At 41.8% G+C, this 20474-nt stretch overlaps 1 protein-coding gene across 4 annotated transcripts in view; it reads right to left on the bottom strand.

The window, feature by feature from the left end:
* Window positions 1-20474, bottom strand: part of SCML4 (Scm polycomb group protein like 4) — a gene marked incomplete at both ends in the record, with an annotated part of 102145 nt that overhangs the window by 38968 nt on the left and 42703 nt on the right. For 2 of the 4 annotated variants that reach the window (XM_084228018.1, XM_084228019.1), the window contains 2 exons: window positions 900-1029; window positions 20128-20283. In XM_084228018.1, coding sequence (XP_084084144.1) covers window positions 900-1029; window positions 20128-20283 — 286 coding nt within the window. Of the gene's footprint in view, window positions 1-899; window positions 1030-20127; window positions 20343-20474 lie in introns of those variants that run through there. The other 2 variants (XM_084228020.1, XM_084228021.1) reach the window with 2 other exon arrangements.

Here is a 20474-nt window from a genome sequence, read left to right as displayed (position 1 = left end):
CTGGTGGAGACTGGCTGTGAGAAGCACTGGGTGGAGCTGTGAGACCCCTTGGGGGCCTGGCCGGACTGTTGGCCAGTGTTCTGGAGGGAGGGATGCCTGAGATACAAGGAAGGCATGGGGTGACCAGAGGCCAGATCATCCCAGATGAGGGGTGAGTATATGCTAAGACCTTGTGGTGGCCCCAGCGACTAACAGCCGAGCAGTGGGCTGGACCATGGGGAGACAGAGCCTGTGGGGCCTTGTTGCCCATATTAACACCTTTGGTTTGTTTGGTCTTTATCTAAGAGTCATGGGGGGAACTGAAGGGATTTAAGTGAAATAGGAGTGGGAGGTGGGGTAGGATGAAGGGAAACTCTGTGTGTGTGTGTGTGTGTGTGTGTGAGAGAGAGAGAGAGAGAGAGAGAGAGAGAGAGAGCAAGCGGAGCATCTGATCGCTGTTTCTCTTATGATGGCATTTTTGGTTGGTGGATGCCCCGTGAGAGAGAGTGGGCCAATGCTACTCAGATTGGATGTGAGGACACCAAATGGGACTAAAGGAGGTTAGCACCCCTGGAAGTTAAAACCCAGGGATGGGAACTCTTTAAGGTGTGTAGGTTCACTGTTGGTGCAAAAAACCCTGGCTCCGAAATGAAAAATTTGGGCCAAAGAAACCAGATTCTGGTCCCACCCCAGAGCCACCAGCCGAACCCAAAATACATTGAAAATCAAGTTTCAAATAATCCAAGTTGTGAGACACTTAACTTCATATTCTCAAGATAATCTGGTTGTCTAATGTGCTGTTGAGCTGATACACTAACTGCTTCCTTAAAGCTGTCCCCATGGCAGTGCTCTAGTTCACAGAGCAATGGTTACATGGTGGGCAGCCCATCACAGACTCCACATTCATCCTGCTGACCTACCTTTGAGGGCCTGTGGGACAGCCAGGTTGGGGATGGTGGCTGCGTCCTGAGGGATGTTGCTGAGGTCGGGTTCCGGCGTGCTCCGTGGAGGTGAGAGGGCTAAGGGAGTCATGAGAACCCGAGACTTGAGCTGAAAGAGAGAGCCCATTTGGTCAAAGAAAATCTGGAAATGCTCTAGTTGTTTTAACTACCACCACTGTGTAGTACAGTTTGTGAGGATATTTATACCTCCTATGTCAGGCAAGGACTTAATATCCAAAAATATACAAAGAACTCATAAAGCTCAACAATAAAAAAACAAACAGCTGTTAAAAAATGGGTGGAGGGCCTCCCCGGTGGCGCAGCGGTTGAGTGCTGGGTTGCAAAGCTGCCCGCAGCCTCTGCAGCGCCGGTTCGATCCCCACCTGCTCCCTGGCCACCGGAGGAGGGTCCCACATGGCGCGCAGACCTCTCCTGCCACCCGCTGCTCCCCTCAGCAGTGTACTTCGGTCCTTCTGCCTGTTCTGCTCCCCGCTGTGGCTCTGGTGAATTCTCTCACCCTCCCGTGCTTCTGACTGTACCCAGTGCTTGTATGAATAAATAAATAAATAAAATAAATCTTTAAAAAAAAAAATGGGTGGAGACTTTGAACAGACACTTCTCCAAAGAAGGCTCGCAGATCGCCAATAGCCACATGAAAGGATGCTCATCATCTCTTATTATCAGGGAGATGCAAATCAAACCACAATGAGATACCACTTCACACCTTTGAGAATGACTATTTTCCAGAAGGCAAGAAAAGTTGAGAAGGATATGAAGAGAAGGGAACCCTTGTACACCATTAGTGGGAATGTGGATTGGTGCAGACATTATGGAAAGCAGCCTGGAGAACTCTCAAAAAATAAAAAGCAGAAATTCCATGTGATCCAATTACCCCACTTATCAATATTTCTCCTGAAATAAAAAAAACACTAATTTGAAAATATATATGCATCCCCATTTTTAGTGTGGCATTATTTACAATAGCCAAGAGTGAAAAAAAACATGTAAGTGCCCACTGACAAAATGTTGGATAAAGAATATGTGGTGTATACATAGGCAACAGAATACTGCCTAGCTATATTTTTAAAAAATTAAATCCTGCCATTTGCAACAATATGGGAGGATCTAGCAGGTATTATGTTTAGTGAAAGACAGAGGAAGAAAAATATCATATGATTTCACTCATTTGAGGTATAAAAGTAAACAACTGGATGAACTAGATAAAACAAAAATAAACTTTTAGACTATAAGACCAATTAGTGGCTATAAGAAGGGAAGTGGGGAAGGGTGGGTAAATCAGGTAGAAGGGGCTGATCTCATGGTGATCTAATGGCATACTTTTAGTAGTAGACTTCATGTACTATATATACCATGTTGATTTTTAATGATGCACACACGAAATTTGTATTTGAATTTGTATTTGTATTTGAAACATTCTAATGCAATGTTACTCAATAAAAATGCATGAATTAAATAAGTAAATGAAAAGTTGCAAGTGTTGGTAAGGAGGGGGAAAAATTGGAACCTTTGTGCACTGTTGGTAGGAATGTGAAATGGTAGAGCCACTATGGCAAAAAGTGTGATGGCCCCTCAAGAAAATGAAAAACAATCTACCTTCATGCAAAAGAATGGAAAGCATGGTCTCCAAGGATATTTCTACAGTCATGTTTATGGCAGTATTATTCACAATAGTCACTGTCAGAGCAACCACAATATCCATTAACAGATAAATGGATCAACAAAATGTGGTGTGAAAATTCAAAGAAATATGCAGCCTTCAAAAGGAAGGGAATTCTGACATGTGCTGCAACACGGACCAAACTTGAGGACATTATGCTAAGTAAAATTAAGCCAGTCACACAATACACAATACTTATATGAGGTATCAAGTGTAGTCAAATTCATAGAAACAGAAAGTAGAATGGTGGTTGCCTTGGTCTGGGGCAGGGGGAACCGGAAGTTGTTTTCAATAGGTATAGAGTTTCGATTTTGCAAGGCAAGAAAGTTCTGGCCATTGTTTGCACAAGAATGTGAATATAATTAACACTAGAGAACAGTACACTTATCAGTGGTTATGACTGTCAATTTTGTGCTATGTTTTTCTTTTTCTTTTTTTAAAGATTTATTTATTTATGCATACAAGGGCTGGGGCACAGGCCAGAGGTATGGGAGGTGAGAGGATTCACCAGAGACAGAGTGGGGAACAGAACAGGCAGATGGACTGAAATACACCGCTGAGGGGAGCAGCAGGCCAGACAGGAGAGGTCTTTTGTGCCATGTGGGCATCTCCCTGGCTGGGGCTCGAACTCCTGCTGCAGAGGCTGCAGATAGCTTCATAGGTTGCATTTTAACCCCTTGCACCACCAGGGAGGCCCTGTGCTATATTTTTCTTAACCATAAATAATTTTTTGCTTGTTTTTAAAGGGTTTATTTAGCTTTTGATATGGGAGAAATGACAGTGTTTTAATGCTGGTAGGAATAACCCAGTAAAGAGGAAAAAATTGTTGACATAGGGAGAGTATGGAGACCTTTGTCTAGGAGGACTTTGATAGGTGAGAGGGGATGAGATTTAGTGACTAAGGAAGACTTGCATTGGAGAACATCAACTTTTCACCTGTTGCCTTAAGAAGGAAGGGGGACTATAGGGGTACAGATCTGCGGTAGGAGGATGGTGGGGAGCAGGTGGCAGCTTACGAAAGGCCTTTTCTGATGGTTTCTACTCTCTCAGTAATACAAGAAGTTGAGTGTACAGATAGAGGAGGAAGGTGTGTTAAGGACCTAGCAGGACGAGACAAGCAGGGGATGATGGGATGTGACGACTGAGTAGCATGGAGGATGATTGCTCACTACTTTAATATTGACCAGGGAGGAGTCTGCCCATTGAACCTATCTCCAATGAAGTAAAATAATCTTAATTGCATGTTGCCATGGCCCATTATTTCTGCCCAGATGAAGTAATTAAAGGGACTCAAAGAAGTCAGCTGGCTGCAGGAAAAACCCTTCTGTATTCGCCTACCTCTAAAACAACTATTGGAAGTTTGAACAAAGAAGACATCTCATGCAACTGTGGATGGCATATTGACTTTTAAAAAACATCATTTGATTTGAAAATAAACTATCAGCAGGCTTATCCTTTGAGTTCACATTCTGAAATTTCTATCTCATTGTTAAATGTAGAAAATCAAAAGTAACCTAGTCTAGAAGAGGAACTCACCTGTGATTTTAGAGAGGTCTTAAAACAGATTGAGTTGCCTGATAGCAGTGTCTCTGGGGTGTGGTGTGGGGCCCTCTCTGCTTGTGTCCCTCACCGTGTGCATGGAGGGGCTCCCAGGGGCCCCAACCTATCCAGCTATTCTCTGTCAGGGCATATGGCTTTCTCATTGCTGGGTTTTAAAAAAAAAAAATATATATATATATATATATATATATTTGTGTTTGTTTTTTTTTTTAATTGGATGACACAGAACACTCATGTCTTGGTTTCTAATACAATTCCTCAATAAAAGGACAGAGCTCCTTAAAGAAATGGCTGTTTCTGGAGTAGAGCAGGGAATATACAAGATGAGGCTGGAGCATTTGTTGTCAGAAACACACACAGATACACAAGTTGGGTAGGTCATAGGGATTTAGGAGTCAACTGAAAGAGCTTCCGATGGTTAAATATGGATTAATCTGAGCAAGAAATTAAAAATGGAAAAAAATGATAATGAATTATAAGTATACTATAAACATCCCTGACTCCAAACTGACACAGATGACTAAGTAAAAACCTGGGGAAAACTGAATACATCTCCTATGCACACAAACTCCAATCACATCCAAAGTATTGTCGAGCGTAACTCCTCACTCCTTATGTGCGGGCTGCACATAGTGACTTCCATCCAAAGAGAAGATGGAAGATAGAGACAAAGCAGCTTCCAGGGGAGAGACCTGACAACACCACGGCTGTGTGGCCAGGGTGGCCGCCCACAGTCATGAGCCACGTCGGCGGTAAACACCCGGTAGTGTTATAGGGCAGCCCCGATAAAAAACGGGTTCCTGGCTGTGGGTCCTCACCCGTGTGCTTACAAGGGACTTATTAATACGCCACTGCAGGCACACACAAAAGGTTAATAAAAGGTTTATTTACAAGGGAAAAGGAAATAAGGAAAATGTACAACTCAGGGAGAAAATAGAGAAATAAAGTCTTTAATGCGTCCTACCCGATCCGACGACCTGGAAACCCAAAGTCACTCTCAGAGCTGACCGGACGCTGCAAGCTGGCCGAGAGCCCAAAATGGAGAGAGCCCCAAAGCCCACGTGTCTGCCTTTTGTATCCACCTGGCTGCTTAACCCCACCCTCAGGTCCCAGCCACCTTCCCTTTGGTGGTGATGGGATTTGGAGTTCCCAGTGTCTTTGGCTTTGGCCTGGGGTGGGGGTGGAGTCCACAAAGCCTGTATGGATTTAGCTTTAGGACATCCTTTTCCCCCTAACAATAGGACAAGTTGGAAATGGCACTTCACCTTTGACAACTCCTCCCCAAAATGGATAACCCCAGTCTAATCAAGAGAAAACATCAGACAAACCCAAATCGCAGCATGTCTTACAAAATACTTGACCAATGCTCTCCTAAACTGCCAACATCAGGAAAACAAGGGAAGTCTGGAAACATTCACAGCTAGAACTGTGTACAGAAACATGACGACACATAACACGGTGTCATAGAAGGATCCTGGACAGAACAGGGGAAAACGACTAAAATATATAGACATTATTTAATAATCATATGTTATTATTGGTTCACTAGTTGAGACAAATGAACCAACCATAGTAATGTAGATGTTAACAGTAGGGGAAGCTGGGTGTTGGTATATGAGCATTTTCTAGTCTATCTTTGCCACTCTTCTGCAAATCTAAATCTATTCTAAAATATAGCTTAATTGAAAAATATCAAAAACAGGGCCTCCCCAGTGGCACAGCAGTTGAGCGCTGGGTTGCGAAGCTGCCCGCAGCCTCTGCAGCGCCAGTTCGATCCCCAGCTGCTCCCCGGCCACCGGAGGAGGGTCCCGCATGGCGCGCAGACCTCTCCTGCCGCCCGCTGCTCCCCTCAGCAGTGTACTTCGGTCCTTCTGCCTGCTCTGCTCCCCGCTCTGGCTCTGGTGAATTCTCTCACCCTCCCGTGCTTCTGACTGTACCCAGTGCATGTATAAATAAATAAAAAATAAAATAAATCTTAAAAAAATATATATATATATCAAAAACAGGATCTGGCTGAATAAAGTGGGTAAAATGGAGAGAGAGGTGGGAGGAGAGGCCTCTTTCTTGGCAGCGTAAGACTGGAGGATTTACAGCCCACCCTGTCTTGCTCTGACACACAAGACCTAGTCCTCAGCCTTCAAAGGCAACAGCCCGGTACAGATGCTGGTAACCTTGGCGCCTTTATCTGAAATTCAAAACCTCAATCAAATGGTGTGACAGCTCCTCTTCCAGGGCGTAGTTGCTAGTGTTGCTGGAGGGGCAGTTTCGCCTTGTTAAAGGATCTTGGGATGAAGCTAAAGCGTAGAGGGTAGGCCCCTGCCAGCTGGAGTCTCCACCAAAGGAGGCTGGGGAATCTGGGATCAGCCCATCTTTCTTTTCCATTTACAGAGCCAGAATAAGGGCCCAGAGAATTTCTTGCTCAGCTGTCTTTCAGGGGGACACCTTCTCTGAGACAGTGGCTTGAGAATCAGTGGGGAAAGTTGGGAGTGAATTTGTTTACAAACTGAGATGTGTGGTGTAGGGGGATACTAAAGGAAAAAAAGGTCAGTTGATGTAAAAATTCAAGTACTTTTCTAGAAATATGCAGTGTGGCAGAAACAGAACTAACTAAACAGTGTTTGACTGACAGACAGCCAGCGCTTGGGGCAGGGAGGCTGGAGGATGCGGCCGGGGGAGTGTGAGGATGTGCACAGGCTGCCTGCACATCAGCAGAGGATGAAGCAAAAAGGCAAAAATGAAAAATAAGTTTGGGGTGGCAGTGGGCACCTACAACAGAACACTAGCTTTTGTAGCTTTGGATTCAAAGCTTGGCTCTGTTACTCACTAACCCTGTCCTAAATTATCTCATTACTTATGCTTTTTAGAACCTGCCTTCAACTCTAAGGGAACATTTAGCATGGGGCTACTGCAAAGTGAGAACTCAATGAATGTTAATTATCATTATTGCTGTTACTGTTATTGTTATAAGAAATTCCAGAAATGCAAATAAGTTCCATGTTTCTTGTTCATGCAGTAAGACAGGAAGGAGAAACTGCCCATCTTCCCTAGGACTTATCTACACTTCCTACACTTATCACTTGGGTCCACAAGTCTTTGCAAATTGGTTTCATTCACTTACCTCACTCCTCACACATCCGCATACCTCGAAGCAGCATGCTCTGAATGTCTCCTGTAATGTTCCCTAAGAATTGCCTAAGTAGGAGCTGCCCTTTCCGGCTTGTATCATTTCAGCTAAGTCTAAAAAGGGAAAAATCATTCATTGCATTAGGCAGTCCTTTACTCAGCACATACTTACTAAGCACCTACTGTGTACCAGGAGCTGTTCTAGATGCTGAGGATGGAACTGTGAACAGCCATTCTCAATGAGCCAACATCATAACAGTAGTATACAAACATACAACAAGAACGTCAAAAAGTGTAAGTAGCCGCAAGAAACAAAATGTGATGATAAAATAAAAAGAGACCAGGTAGCTAGGATAGGCTGATTGAAAGGTGTCACTTCAGGATCTGAAGAGAAAAGGAAGCTATGACAAACCTCCTAAACCTTGGTTTCTTTGAGGAACCAGGAAGCCAGAGTGGCTGGAATTGTGGCAAGAGGAAAAAAGATGCAAGATGAGGTTAGCTAGTGTTGTCAAGGATGATCATGAGGACTTTCTAGATCAGTCTTATAGGTTGAATTGTGTTCCGCAAAAAGATATGTTCAAGTTCTAATCTTTTTTAAAAAAGATTTATTTATTTATGCATACAAGAATTGGGGTACAGGCCAGAGGTGTGGGGGGTGAGAGGACTCACCAGAGACAGAGTGGGGCACAGAACAGGCAGACTGACGAAATACACTGCTGAGGGGAGCAGCGGGTGAGACAGGAGAGGTCTGCTGCACCATGTGAATTGTTCCCTGGCCAGTAGGGGATAAAACTCATGCCACAGTAGCTGTGGACAGCTTCACAGTGCTGTGCTTAACCTCGTGCGCCACCAGGGAGGCCCTCAGGTTCTAACTTTAACAGTAGAGCAACACCAGGGATTGTCAGCAACCTATACAAGCTAGGACAAGGCCAGGAAGAGCCTCCCCTGGAGCCTTCAGAGAGGCTGTGGCCCTGCCGACACCTTGACTTTGGGCATCTACCCTTCAGACTGTTGTTTTAAGGAATCCAGTTGTGGTACTTTGTTAGAGCAGTATTTATTAAATAATGTCATGTTAAGGAGTTTGGATTTTATTCTAAGAGTTTTGGAATCAATTAGAAGATTTTAAGCAGAGAAAGACACAACCCAGTTTTTGCATAATGAAAACAAAGATGGCTGTTGTAGAAAGAAAGAATGGCAGAGGAGCAGCATGGAGAAGTGGAGGTTGTTATATGACCCAGGTGAGAGACACTGGTGACTGGATGGGACGGAAATAGTGGCGGTAGAAATAACTGGTTGCTTTCAGGGTGTACTTTGGAGGTAGGATTAAAGTGGAAAGTGGTAGAATTAAAAGAAAAGATAATTTCTAGATTGGTTCACATAACCTTTGTTTTGATAGTGTATTTTTTATTACTTTCATCTGAAAACATTTGCATTTTACTTGTGGCTGATGTAGTTAACTTTGGGTGAGCAATAATACTGATTTTCCTCTTAAGGTTTCTAAACATTCTCCCTCTAATACTCAAGCAGTAAACCCTCAAAACGGGAAAGGAAAAGCTCTGTGTGGAACTTATGGAAGGAGACACGGAGCGAAAGAGAGCACCATTATTCCTTGCCTGGGAAATAACTCTAGGAACTGGCATGATGGCAGTGGTCAAATACACACTGTCGGACACACTGCAAGGGAGTGGCCAGAGCACAGGCCTCAGGTCTGGGTTCTATCCTTGCTTCTGCTGCCAACGCACATGGGACTCTGAGCCAATCACTCAGTGCCCCTGAGCTTTCTCCTCCAAAGCCATTAAATCAGGTAGAATTGTGCTTTCTAAATTCTCTTCCATCCCATAGTGTTCTTCATATTCCTTGCATTAGAGTACTTTCATAAACATCAAGGACTTGGTGTCAGTGTTGTGTTTTTAAAGTTAATTAGAAGAAATGTGGCATCCCAGATTTTCTTGCAGTCCTGTTCCTAAGAATATAGAAAAATAAATTATCTGGATCATCTGATAACAACTACAAATGATGGGTAAGATGAAAGAATAATACAAGGATGGAGGAGCTGATACTTTATGAAGAATGATCAGGTCAAAAATATAGCGAAAACCTAAACCTTGGGAACTTTTCTCTGGAACACAGGGTTCAACCTGGGCTCACAGGGCTACACCTCAGGCTAAGAGTGAACAATCTGTAACTCTTGTCCTGCCCAATCCCCATCTACACATGACTATAAGGAAAGTTGCCTTGACACTTAGGGAGAGCATGTGCAGAATCCCTCAGAAGATATTACAATAAGCCAGATTTGCATATCTGGCTTGCAAATCACACAGATTTGCAGCCCAATTCACAGAACTAAGGTGATTAAAAAAAACCTCAGGTAATGAATTTAATTTTAAAATTACTCAATCTGACAGTGACTTCCAAGTATGCAGAAAAGCAAACACAAATCATCTCTGGAAAAAATGTCTTAAAGAAGTCCCAAAAGTAATTTTTCAAGGTTAATAAATAACACAGTCCAAAATACCCAAGCACACAAGGAAACAAGGAACCAGAACAAGATAAGTGATAAAATTCCACAAATACATAAGCTACTTCTGTTATCTGACTTAGCTTATAAAAATAACTATGACGCTAAGTATAAAGATATACCATGTATTTGTAAGGTACACATAGTATATCCTTATCTACTCTATACTATCCATAGTATAGGTGCTTATAATATGTATAAAATATCTCTGGAGCAAAAAACTATAAAAAATAAGAACAAATTTGAAAAAGGACAAATTTCACTTCCATAGATGTGGAAAAACACAATAACTAAAAGCAAAACCTGAATGGAAGATTTAAAAGTAAATTAGGCATAACTAAACAGAGAATTGGTGAGCTGGGCAATATGTAAGAAGAAAAATCCAAAAACAGCATAGAGACAAGTAGATGAGAACTCTGGAAGAGAGGCTAAAAGAGAATATTAGAGGTTTTAACTAGAGTTTCAGAAAGAAAGAATATAGAAAATGTAACAGAGATTATATTTGAAATGATAATGGCTAAGAATTTTCTAAACCAATGAAAGGTTCTAATTCACAGATTTAGAAGACCACTAAATCCTAAATAGTATGGAAAAAAAAAAAGGTACCACAGGTAGATAAGATACAACAGAGTGAATATGTAGAACACCAAAGATAAATGTTATAATTAGCCTTAAGATATAAAACTTCCCAAGCAATACCTGAATAAGTTAGGTGGATAGCTTTTTTTTTTTTTTTTTACAATGGAGCCAGAAAATAAATAGAATAAAATCTTCAGTGTATGGCAAGGAAATAATTGGTAGCCTAGAATTCTACACCCAGTAAATTTTTTTTAAAAAAAATTAAGGTAAAATACATTTTCAAATAATAAAAGTTAAGGGAATTCATCACTAGAGGACCTGTATTAAAGAGACTTCTAAAGGATGACCTTTAGGCAAATGGAAAGTGATCCCAACGTGGAAGATCTGATATGCAAAAGGAATGAAGAATTTTTAAAAAGCAGTATATAAGCAGGAGAAGTTAAATGAAAATGCATAATAATTATGTCTGTAAAGATTAAAAAAGCAAAAAAGAATGAAAATGTGTAACAACATTAGTATATAAGAGAAGCGCTAAATGGCTTTAAAGTGTCCTAAGATCCTAATATTGTCTTGGAAGAAGTAAGAATAAGGTTAACCATAGAAAACTTTAGTAAGTAAACACATTGTAGTTTCTAGGACAATCATTAATATAATAGAAAACATAGTGTTTGACTTTCAGTACTAGAAAGAATGAATTAAAATTAATCCCTTCCAAAAGCAGGAAAGACAGGAAAAAGGAATATAGAATGGGTGAGACAAAAAGAATGTACAAAATACATTTAAACCCAAATTGATCAGTAATTTCTTTAAACATAAATGGACAAAATGCCTCTTTAAAAGACAAAGATTATTATTCTGGATATTTTGAGTAGAAATGTGTCTCCTCAAAAGATTAAGTACTCACTCCCAGCACCCATGAGAATGACCTCATTCGAAAATAGGGTCTTTACAGATGATCAAGTTAAAGTGAGGTCTTTGAGGTCTTTAGCGTGGGTCCTTATTCTATATGCGTGTGTTCTTATGAAAAGAGGAAATATGCACAGAGACAGACACCTACAGAGAGGATTTAAAGACACAAGGAAGAACGCCCTCTACAAGCCAAAGAACACCTGAAGCTACCAGAAGCTCCAAGAGAAGTCTGGAGTAGATCTCAACTCAGCCCTCACAAGGAACCAACCCAGCCAGCATCTTGACCTTGTCTAGTCCCATCAACTGTGAGCCTGTAAATGTCTGTTGTTGACATCACCCAGTTCATTGTAGTTTGTTACAACAGCCCTAGGAAATGAATACACCAGATTATTTTTTTCAATCATGCTCTCTCCCTTCCCTCCTCTATTTGAGGCCAGATAACTACATCCATGGCCTTGCCTGTAGCTTCCTAGGAAATACAGTCCTCCTTCAGGTTTGCACTCTGTAGGATAAATGGTTTTCAGGCTTTTCTGCCCTCCTGCCATTAGGATTGCCCTGCATGATGGGGCACCTACATTTGTTACATTGTTATAAGTTGTGTTATTTACATCTGTGGGCCATAGCAGCAGTATTGAGGTATCCGCCAAGAGAAGCAGAGGCAGGAGAGAGAACAGGAGAGAAAGGAGAAAGAACGCCAGGAAGCCCACAGTGAAGACTTGCTGGGGGCTTGGAGGCCTACCTGCCTCCTGGCCCCCCGGCACCCCTGCCTGCTGTGTACCGATTGCTGCTCTACGTGTAAAAGCTCAGTAAAAGCCTGAGAAAGCCACCAAGGGCTCCAGACTCTTCTTTACCCAGGTCTGCTCGGATCATAGAAAACCTGCCCTGTGCCATCCTGCCCCTACACACTCTTTCTTTATAAAAAACTCCCTTCATTAAAAAAATAAAACAAAACAAAACAAAAAACACTCTGCTGTGGGGAGTTAGGGGAAATTGAATACTTCACCGTATTTAACCTCAGACTTTAGTCTAAAAACTTGCCTGTTGGAAATGCAGATCAGTTCCAACAACAAGAAGTTTGTAGCCAATGACCTAATTCCATTCCTAGGAGTCAGTCTGTTTCTGGATCTAACCCTACCTTTTTCTCCCTGCACTTCGGGGAAGAGATTGAACATCAAGGGGTAGAAGGACCAGTCTCCTTTGACCCTGAAGCCTGCTTTGGCCACATGTTCTATGTCAAATCTGAGGTCTCAGTTGAAGAATCTTTGCAGTAAAATTTTACTAGGAAAATAAAATTATCCCAGTAAAATATAGTGCCTGCATCACAATGGAGAAGGATGTGTATGGAGGTGGGAGCAGAATGCTTTGGCTCTCTTGTACCTTTCAGAGGTACAAATGGACAGGGGCCCAGATGAAGAGGCTGGACCTTCCTCCTACCAGCTATACATTGGATTCAGACTCTCCTCTGGGAGCCAGGCAGGTGGAAAGTACTACAGCGGGGTGGCTGCCGCTCTGCCTGGACAGGAGAAGAATGGTTTCATTTCCTCCTGACACAGGAAAGCAGAGAGACGGTACAATGAAGCTGGTGCTTCTTGGGTGCCAGGAGAGAGCAGGAAAAAGGGAGAAGCATCACTGGATCACCGGATAAAACAGAATTCAGAAAAACAGATCTATTTGTGGGAATTGTTTGATGGGATGCTGTCCATGATGCCCCAACAATCTTTAGCAGAGACAGAACATTTCCAAGAATGCTTGGTGTGATGGGATTTTTAACAGAAACTGGTGAAAGGGCCAAGTTCTGTGCATCAGCAGGCCTGGGGTCAAAGCGGTCAGCCCTGCAGATGACAGAGGGGTCATGGGACATCACTTACAAGCATCCTATGCCCAACAGAACTCAGAGAAGCAGGATGCTGCAGCTGGCTTATAAGGTCCAGAAGAGACAACTGATAAAATTTCAGGAATATTGCAAGTTGATAGTTAAACAACAGCCATTATTAAAAATTAAATACAATTACAGAGTATTAATTAAAATATATTAAAAACAAAGGTAATAGTTACTCATTACTTCCTCATTTTTCTGCTGCACCAGGGTGGAAATAACAGACACAAGGGTGCTGTGAGCACATCTCTTACCAGCTCCATGTTGAGGAACATCACACTGGGGCTTCGATATTGGCCCTGTGGGGAGTATTTATACCTCGGAAACTGACAAATGTCACAAATTAGGGCTGGATTTACTTCTTGTTGATTTATAGACTTAAGAAAGTGATGGAGAAAACATTAAAAACAGACAAAAGTTTAAAGTGTTTTGTCTGTAGCTCTTACATTATAAATAGCATGAAAGACTGAATGTTTTCAAACACTATTATCTTATTCAGCAAAGAAGTCACTCATGTCTTTGACTTGTTTGAGCAAAGTTTATAACTTTTTAAAACTTGTCTAAGCAAAGTTCCAACATACGACTTCACTGTTTACATCTGTCTTGCTCCTTAACGTAAGTGAAAATAGCAACTAACATTCATTGGGCGCTTGTACATGCAGAATGCGGGCCAAGAAACATTCACAACTATCACTGCTCCAGACCCATGGCTGAACCTCAGCCCTGACTCCTGCAGCAGCCCCAGGTTGGGGAGTGTGGGGAGCAGACCCCAGGAAAGACGTCCCTCTCCTAGGGGCTGCACATTGCTCAGCCCCAGGAAGTGGAAGACCCCGGTTGTGTGTAATCATTTCTCCCACGGTCTTTGACAGCACTTGGATAGCAAGAGGGGGCCTCAAAAATAGGTACAGAAAGGGTTATTAAATATCCGTTTTCTTTCCACACTCGAAGCTACATTTGGTGTTCGTAAATATGACTCTAAGGCAATACAAGAGCTAGATAATCAAAGATGCAGCTAAATCAATTCAATAGTTCTAATGAAAACACCATTTTAGAAAGAGGCCTTAAGCAAGTATTGAAGCAATCAAAACCCTTTCTGTTTAAGTTAAACATTCTTTAGTTGGAATTTTTGTGAATTTGCCTTCCTTGTGTTGAGAGAACATATCTTTGGGGTGGGAAGAGAGGCTGACAATAAAAAAGAGAACAAAACAAAATGTGTTTACCCATGTTCATTAGAAAACTACTGTCCTTATAAAGTGAATTTTCCACAGACAACTGTCCTGCTAAGTATTTAATATCTAAGTTCCCTTCTTCAATAATGGAATTACTGTGGGAATGTAAACTGGTACAGATGTTTTGGAAAGAGGCTGGGACCATTCTTTAAAAACTATGAATATCATACAATCGGCAATCCCACTTCTGCTGGAACATGAAACCATTCACTCAAAAAATTATGTGTTCCATAATATTTATTGGGTCATTATTTACAATAGCTAAACTATGGAAACAGCCAAGTGCCTATTGATAGATGGTTGAATAAAAAGATTCCGCACAATGGAATACCATTCACTTATAAGGAGAGACAGAATTTTCCTATTGCAGCAAGATGGAAGGACCTTGAGGGGATTATGCAAAACAACGTTGGCCAGAACAAAATAAAGACAAAATTTGCATTAATTCACGTAGATGGGGTATAGAAGGACAGAGAATGGGTGAACTTACAAAGCAAATTAAAACTAGTAGATATTGGAGGATGGGGAGGGGTGGATATTTTGTTCTGTTTATATTTATTTGTTTTGTTTGTTTTTTCAAAAATTTAAAAATTGAAAAAAAATGGAATTCCTGAATTTTAGCCGGTCTCCCAGTACATTCTCCTATCTCCCTTGGAGCTAAGTACGGAGCAAACGTTTTAATGAAAATGCCATTTTAGAAAGAGGCCTTAAACAAGAATTGAAGCAATGAGAATCCTTTAAGGACTGGACCCTCAAAGGAGAAGACATGTCCTCCATTATCTCTGTCTCCATTCTGCTGACTGGACTACTGGGGCTGTGGGAACTGGAGGGGCCATTTTAGAGCATGCGGTGAAGACAACTGTGTGTGAAGGTAGCAGAGCAACAACAGAGAAGGAACCTGGTCCCAAGTACCATAGCCATTATAGCAGCTTCAGGCAGGCCTCCAAGACCACCATGAGAGAGAAAGTAGCCTCTATCTTCTTTAAGCCATTATTTTTTGGCCTTTACAGAAGCTGAATTTATGACCTGAATGATATAATCACCAACATTTAAAGACACTTTAACCATTTGTTTTGGATATTTCAGGGATGCTATTCTTCCTAGAATATGCTTATACTTTTCCTAACTCATTAAACAGAGCACACAAAAGGTAATTTACTCTTTTTTGCATCAGGAAGCATAATCACTATTCTGAACAGTAATACAAAGAGATAACTAACGAGAAGAAGTCTGCTGGCCTGATAGTTGGTGATGCTAGGCTGTGGGGCTTGGTTAGTTCATGCCTAATTCCTGCAGTTTTTCTGACTCCCTTCAGTATCAAACTATTAAGGATCAAATAAGAAAATACATACATACTACATTGGCCAGAGCCTCAAAAATAGAAGCACTCAATAAATGTTATGCTATTATTTCTATTGGTATTTACTATTATTATATATTGGGTATGAATGCTACTTTAAAATTTCACTACTCTCTTCTTTCTGTTTAAATCATGATCTCAACAACAAAGACATGGGAGCTGGAGTTCCCACTATTTGGAGACATTAGAAACAGCTGCACCTACAGAAAAGAAGCTTGGGTTTCTCCTTGGTGCTGATCCTCTTTTTTTTTTTTTTTTAAATAGAGGCATGTTTCATTTATTTATTTATTTATTTACTTACTTACTTGTTTGTTTGTTTATACATGCACTGGGTACAGTCAGAAGCGCGGGAGGGTGAGAGAATTCACCAGAGCCAGAGCGGGGAGCAGAGCAGGCAGAAGGACCGAAGTACACTGCTGAGGGGAGCAGCGGGCGGCAGGAGAGGTCTGCGTGCCATGCGGGACCCTCCTCTGGTGGCCGGGGAGCAGCCGGGGATCGAACCGGCGTCGCAGAGGCTGTGGGCAGCTTTGCAACCCAGCGCTCAATGCTGCGCCACGGGGGAGGCCCTGATCCTCTCTTTATCTATTTAAAAAGGCCCCTGCCTTAGTCATGAAATACCAGGAAAATCTACCTGTTGACCTTTGAGAGTTTCTGAACTAAGGAGCTGAACCAATGGTTGATTCAAATTGAGATGTCAATGCTCTTTTTAATAATAAAGAAGACTGATTTCAAGGTAGCCTGGGATGGCTCTTCATAGACAATAGGATGTTAACAAAGGCTCTTGTATCCTCTGACTGGGGAGTAGGGGAGGTAAGGCCATGCAATGTGATGCTCTCACAGCAGTGACATGTCCCCACAGTGGGGCTGAAAGCTGGAGTGGAGATAGGACAAATAGCCTGGAGAGGGCATGGCCTTTGAACTCAGGAGCACTGATATCTGACTGCTTGTTGAGCTCTTTTTTTGCCTATAATTCATCTATGCTATCTCAAGACTCTGAGAAGGGGTTAAGTGTCACAACTTGTGATCGTTGTACTTGGGCGTTTACAGAAGAGGCTGTGTCCATACTTGGAAGAACTGGGGTACAGGCCAGAGGCGCAGGAGGGTGAGAGAATTCACCAGAGACAGAGTGGGGAGCAGAACAGGCAGATGGACTGAAAACACTGCTGAGGGGAACAGTGGGTGAGACAGGAGAGGTCTGCTGCACCACGTGGGTAGCACAGAGTTTCCATGTGTGCCGGGGCACAGGGGTGACAAATAGAGCAGCAGTACCAGGCAAGAAGTGACAGGTCAATCAGCATAGACAGTGATGCAGCCAGCACGACCCAGAATCCTCAGAACCTTCAAAGAAAGACCCTACCAAGGCTCAAACAGTTATTTTATTATGGTAACATTGCTCATATACATAAATCATAGTACTATTATTGATACAACAAATTCATATTGGGGCATCCCCAGTGGCACAGCGTGTTGAGCTCAGCACTATGAGTTGTCCGCAGCCTCTGCAGCGTGGATTCGATTCCCGGCTGATCAGGGAGCTACCCACGTGGTGCAGCAGACCTCTCCTGTCTCACCCACTGCTCCCCTCAGCAGTGTTTTCAGCCCATCTGCCTGTTCTGCTCCCCACTCTGTCTCTGGTGAATTCTCTCACCCTCCTGCGCCTCTGGCCTGTACCCCAGTTCTTGTATAAATAAATAATTCTTAAAAAAACACAAATATAATAACAATAAAATTTATTATCTAAAAAAAATAAAAAATAAAAAAACACAAATATATATTGTTATTTATTATTTTGTAATATTTATAATATTTTTGCATATTTTATTGCCCTGTGTTGTTAATATACTATTATAGAGTTGTAACAATAATTTTTATTGTCCCATGTCCAGCAGTGTGGTCAGACTTCTCAAATATCTTCATTTTCAAATTTAAGGCAAACTGCTATAATGGAGTTTATAAGAGAAGCATATACAATAAAGATAAGTAGACTCTGAGGCAGGGCTTGGAAGCATTTTCTTAGTTAAAAAAAGTACAAGATCTTTAAGGGTGGACCAAATAATATCTTATTTCACTTGCTCAGGATTTTTAACAACTTCAGGCTCCCCAACTGTGTCCTAGATAGTTGAAATTTCCAAAATTATTGGCCATTTGGTAAATGGGATGAAACTGTACCATTTCCTCACTGGCTTCTCCACAATTAAAACCCTTTCATTAATGGCAAAATGGGGCTTCAGGGTCTCGGAAATTGTTAAAAGGAAACTAGAAAGACTTAAACTGTTGTCAACTTCATTTTGCCAAGCAAGGACATTTTTTTTGGAGGTGGGGGAGCTTATTGAAATTATCCATTTTATTTTTATTATTATTATTATTTTTTTAATTTTACATATTTTTACATCATTTTTCATTTTTATACAATGTTTGCATTTTCATCTTGGTTATAGTCCCCATACAATTCCATTTTTAAAGTAGTAAATCCTGACACTATACCACACCAAATTCTGACAACATACGGCAGCACTTTAAAATAAAATAAACTTTAACACCAAAATAGTCAGAAGCAGATACTTCAGAATAAAAGATGATCCTTTAAGAGGAATCATTTTAGCTTCTTGAAGACATTCAGATATTTCTCATTTTCTCAGGTGATCATGAGTAGGCCAGAACTTCATGCAGACTGGCACGGAGCTTGGAGTGGCCTTTTTTTCTCAAACATTAATCCCAGGGTTTAGGGAGCTGTTAGCCCGAAATAATCCCCATACATACCCCCCCATCTATATGGAAGGAGGACACAGGAAGAGCTGTGGTGTGTTGTCCCCAGAAAAAGACCTGCCTGCTTTGTACAGAAACTGTGTCATTGTCTAACCACCCCAAAAGCTTTCTTCCTGCCCTGGGGTGTTTCTGAGTTAGGAGTACTGAAAACTGCCCTTTTTAGGAGACAGGAAAATTGCAACGCCGGGTTCATTCCATGGAGTGAATTTCCATTTTTCCTGGCCCCAGAAATGCTGTGTCTGTCAGTAATTTTCATTCTTGGGTCACAGCTCCCAGGGGAGCAGGAGAAAGGCCAAATAGAAGAGAAAATGTTTCTTCAGATTCTGGATTTGCTTCCTGGCTCTATAAACAGAAGGGCTGCTGTGCTCCAGCCTTCCAGATGCAATTCCTAGACGCAGGCAATTGCGCAGGTAGCTGAGCTGAGACCTGCTCTGTGCCAGCTTCTGAGACAGGATCTGAGGCTGGTGTGTCCATGAGAAAAAGGAGGCTCTCTTTGTTTGAAAAATAGCCAGGGACAGAAGACTTTACCAGCTGAGTAAAAGCTTCTTTTACTAAAACCAGTGACCCCCAAATAACTGTGAGTGACCTTTCCCCTACCATTTTTATTTTCTAGCAGTTGGAAGAATTGTGGAGAACCAAAGGGTTAAAGGTTGAATTCATTATTGATTCTTCCGGAAGCTTTGTCTTTCTGCTGACCTGAAATAATTTCCATACATTTTCCTAAATATATGGGAGTTAATTGCCAATTTGCATTTTGGTTTGATTATTCAGATCTCAAGATGGATGCATAAGCTCTTTATTTCAAGAAAAATCAATGAAGAAAAACTTCTGAAGCTCATTTTCTAATGTAGGAAAGGTTTGTGGAGAACAGATGTAATATCCTTTTTCACTAGTAGCCTCCTCAAAAACATCTGAAGGAGAAGCTCTCCCTCAGGTTCAGGACTGCAGTTACATCTGAGAATTTATTCCCCACCCCAGCCTCTCCATATCATTAATTCTAAAAGGAGATTTTAATTTTGTTTGCTATGCCTCCTTGTAGCCAGGCTTGAAGTCAGCACCTTCTATAAGCTGAAAACTGTTAATTAATCCCCTGAATTTTCATTATTAATTAAAGCCCTTGTTGAGGCTCTGCTTGGGAAAATTCTTCTAGGTCCTTTGACAGGAGTCTGTTGGCGTTATTCATATAAATGTCTCAGGAACATCATACGCTTATACTAAAATAAATGACGAAGGAGTTCTGGAAAGTGGCATCTAGAGCCACCCTGGCAGGATCAGTCAGGGTAAGCTCAGTGCCTGGAACACTAAGTTAGATGTGAGGCTTAATAATGTGTGTTTAGCTATGACCCTAAAATCTGCTCGCTTCCAACTTTGCCCATCTGGTATAATTTGCCTTCTCCACTTGTAAAACTGCCCACGACAGCAACAGCAGGCATCATGAACCACGTGGTAAGAGTGAAGCCTCATCTGTCACACGTTTCATTGAGAGAAACTTATTTCTCATTCTGTCTTTACTCAGCTCCCAATTTGTCATCGCATTTTGCAGAGGAGTTCTGCCCGACCACCCGCACCCAACCCAGTACCACTTTGGAGAGAGATGATGGAGCCATACCTTGTACCCAGGCTTCCGCCCTCTTTTCTTCGGGATCTTCACTGCTGGTAAAGAGCCAGCTGACGGAGAATAAAGATTATGAACTGCCATCTTCATAGGTGTTGAGTGAAGTGGGGGTCGGCCTCGCTTTCTCCCAGGAATTCTCTGAGATTGCATTTCTGCTGGTGCCAGTCTTGCAGAAGGAAGCGACAAAACGCCCACAGGCAGAAGAGGTGCTAAGAATTAGTTCAGACACAAAACAAAACAAAAATGGAAGTGTTTGTTTGGTTTGCAAAGCAAACATGGATCTGGCTGGGTGGTCTGGCCATACCTATCTCTCTTTGAAGGGGAAGACCACCTCAGGGAGA

The sequence above is a fragment of the Talpa europaea genome, assembly GCF_964194135.1.
Source record: "Talpa europaea genome assembly, chromosome: 2".
Classification (NCBI taxonomy): domain Eukaryota; kingdom Metazoa; phylum Chordata; class Mammalia; order Eulipotyphla; family Talpidae; genus Talpa; species Talpa europaea.
This window is presented reverse-complemented; position numbering and strand designations above follow the sequence as displayed.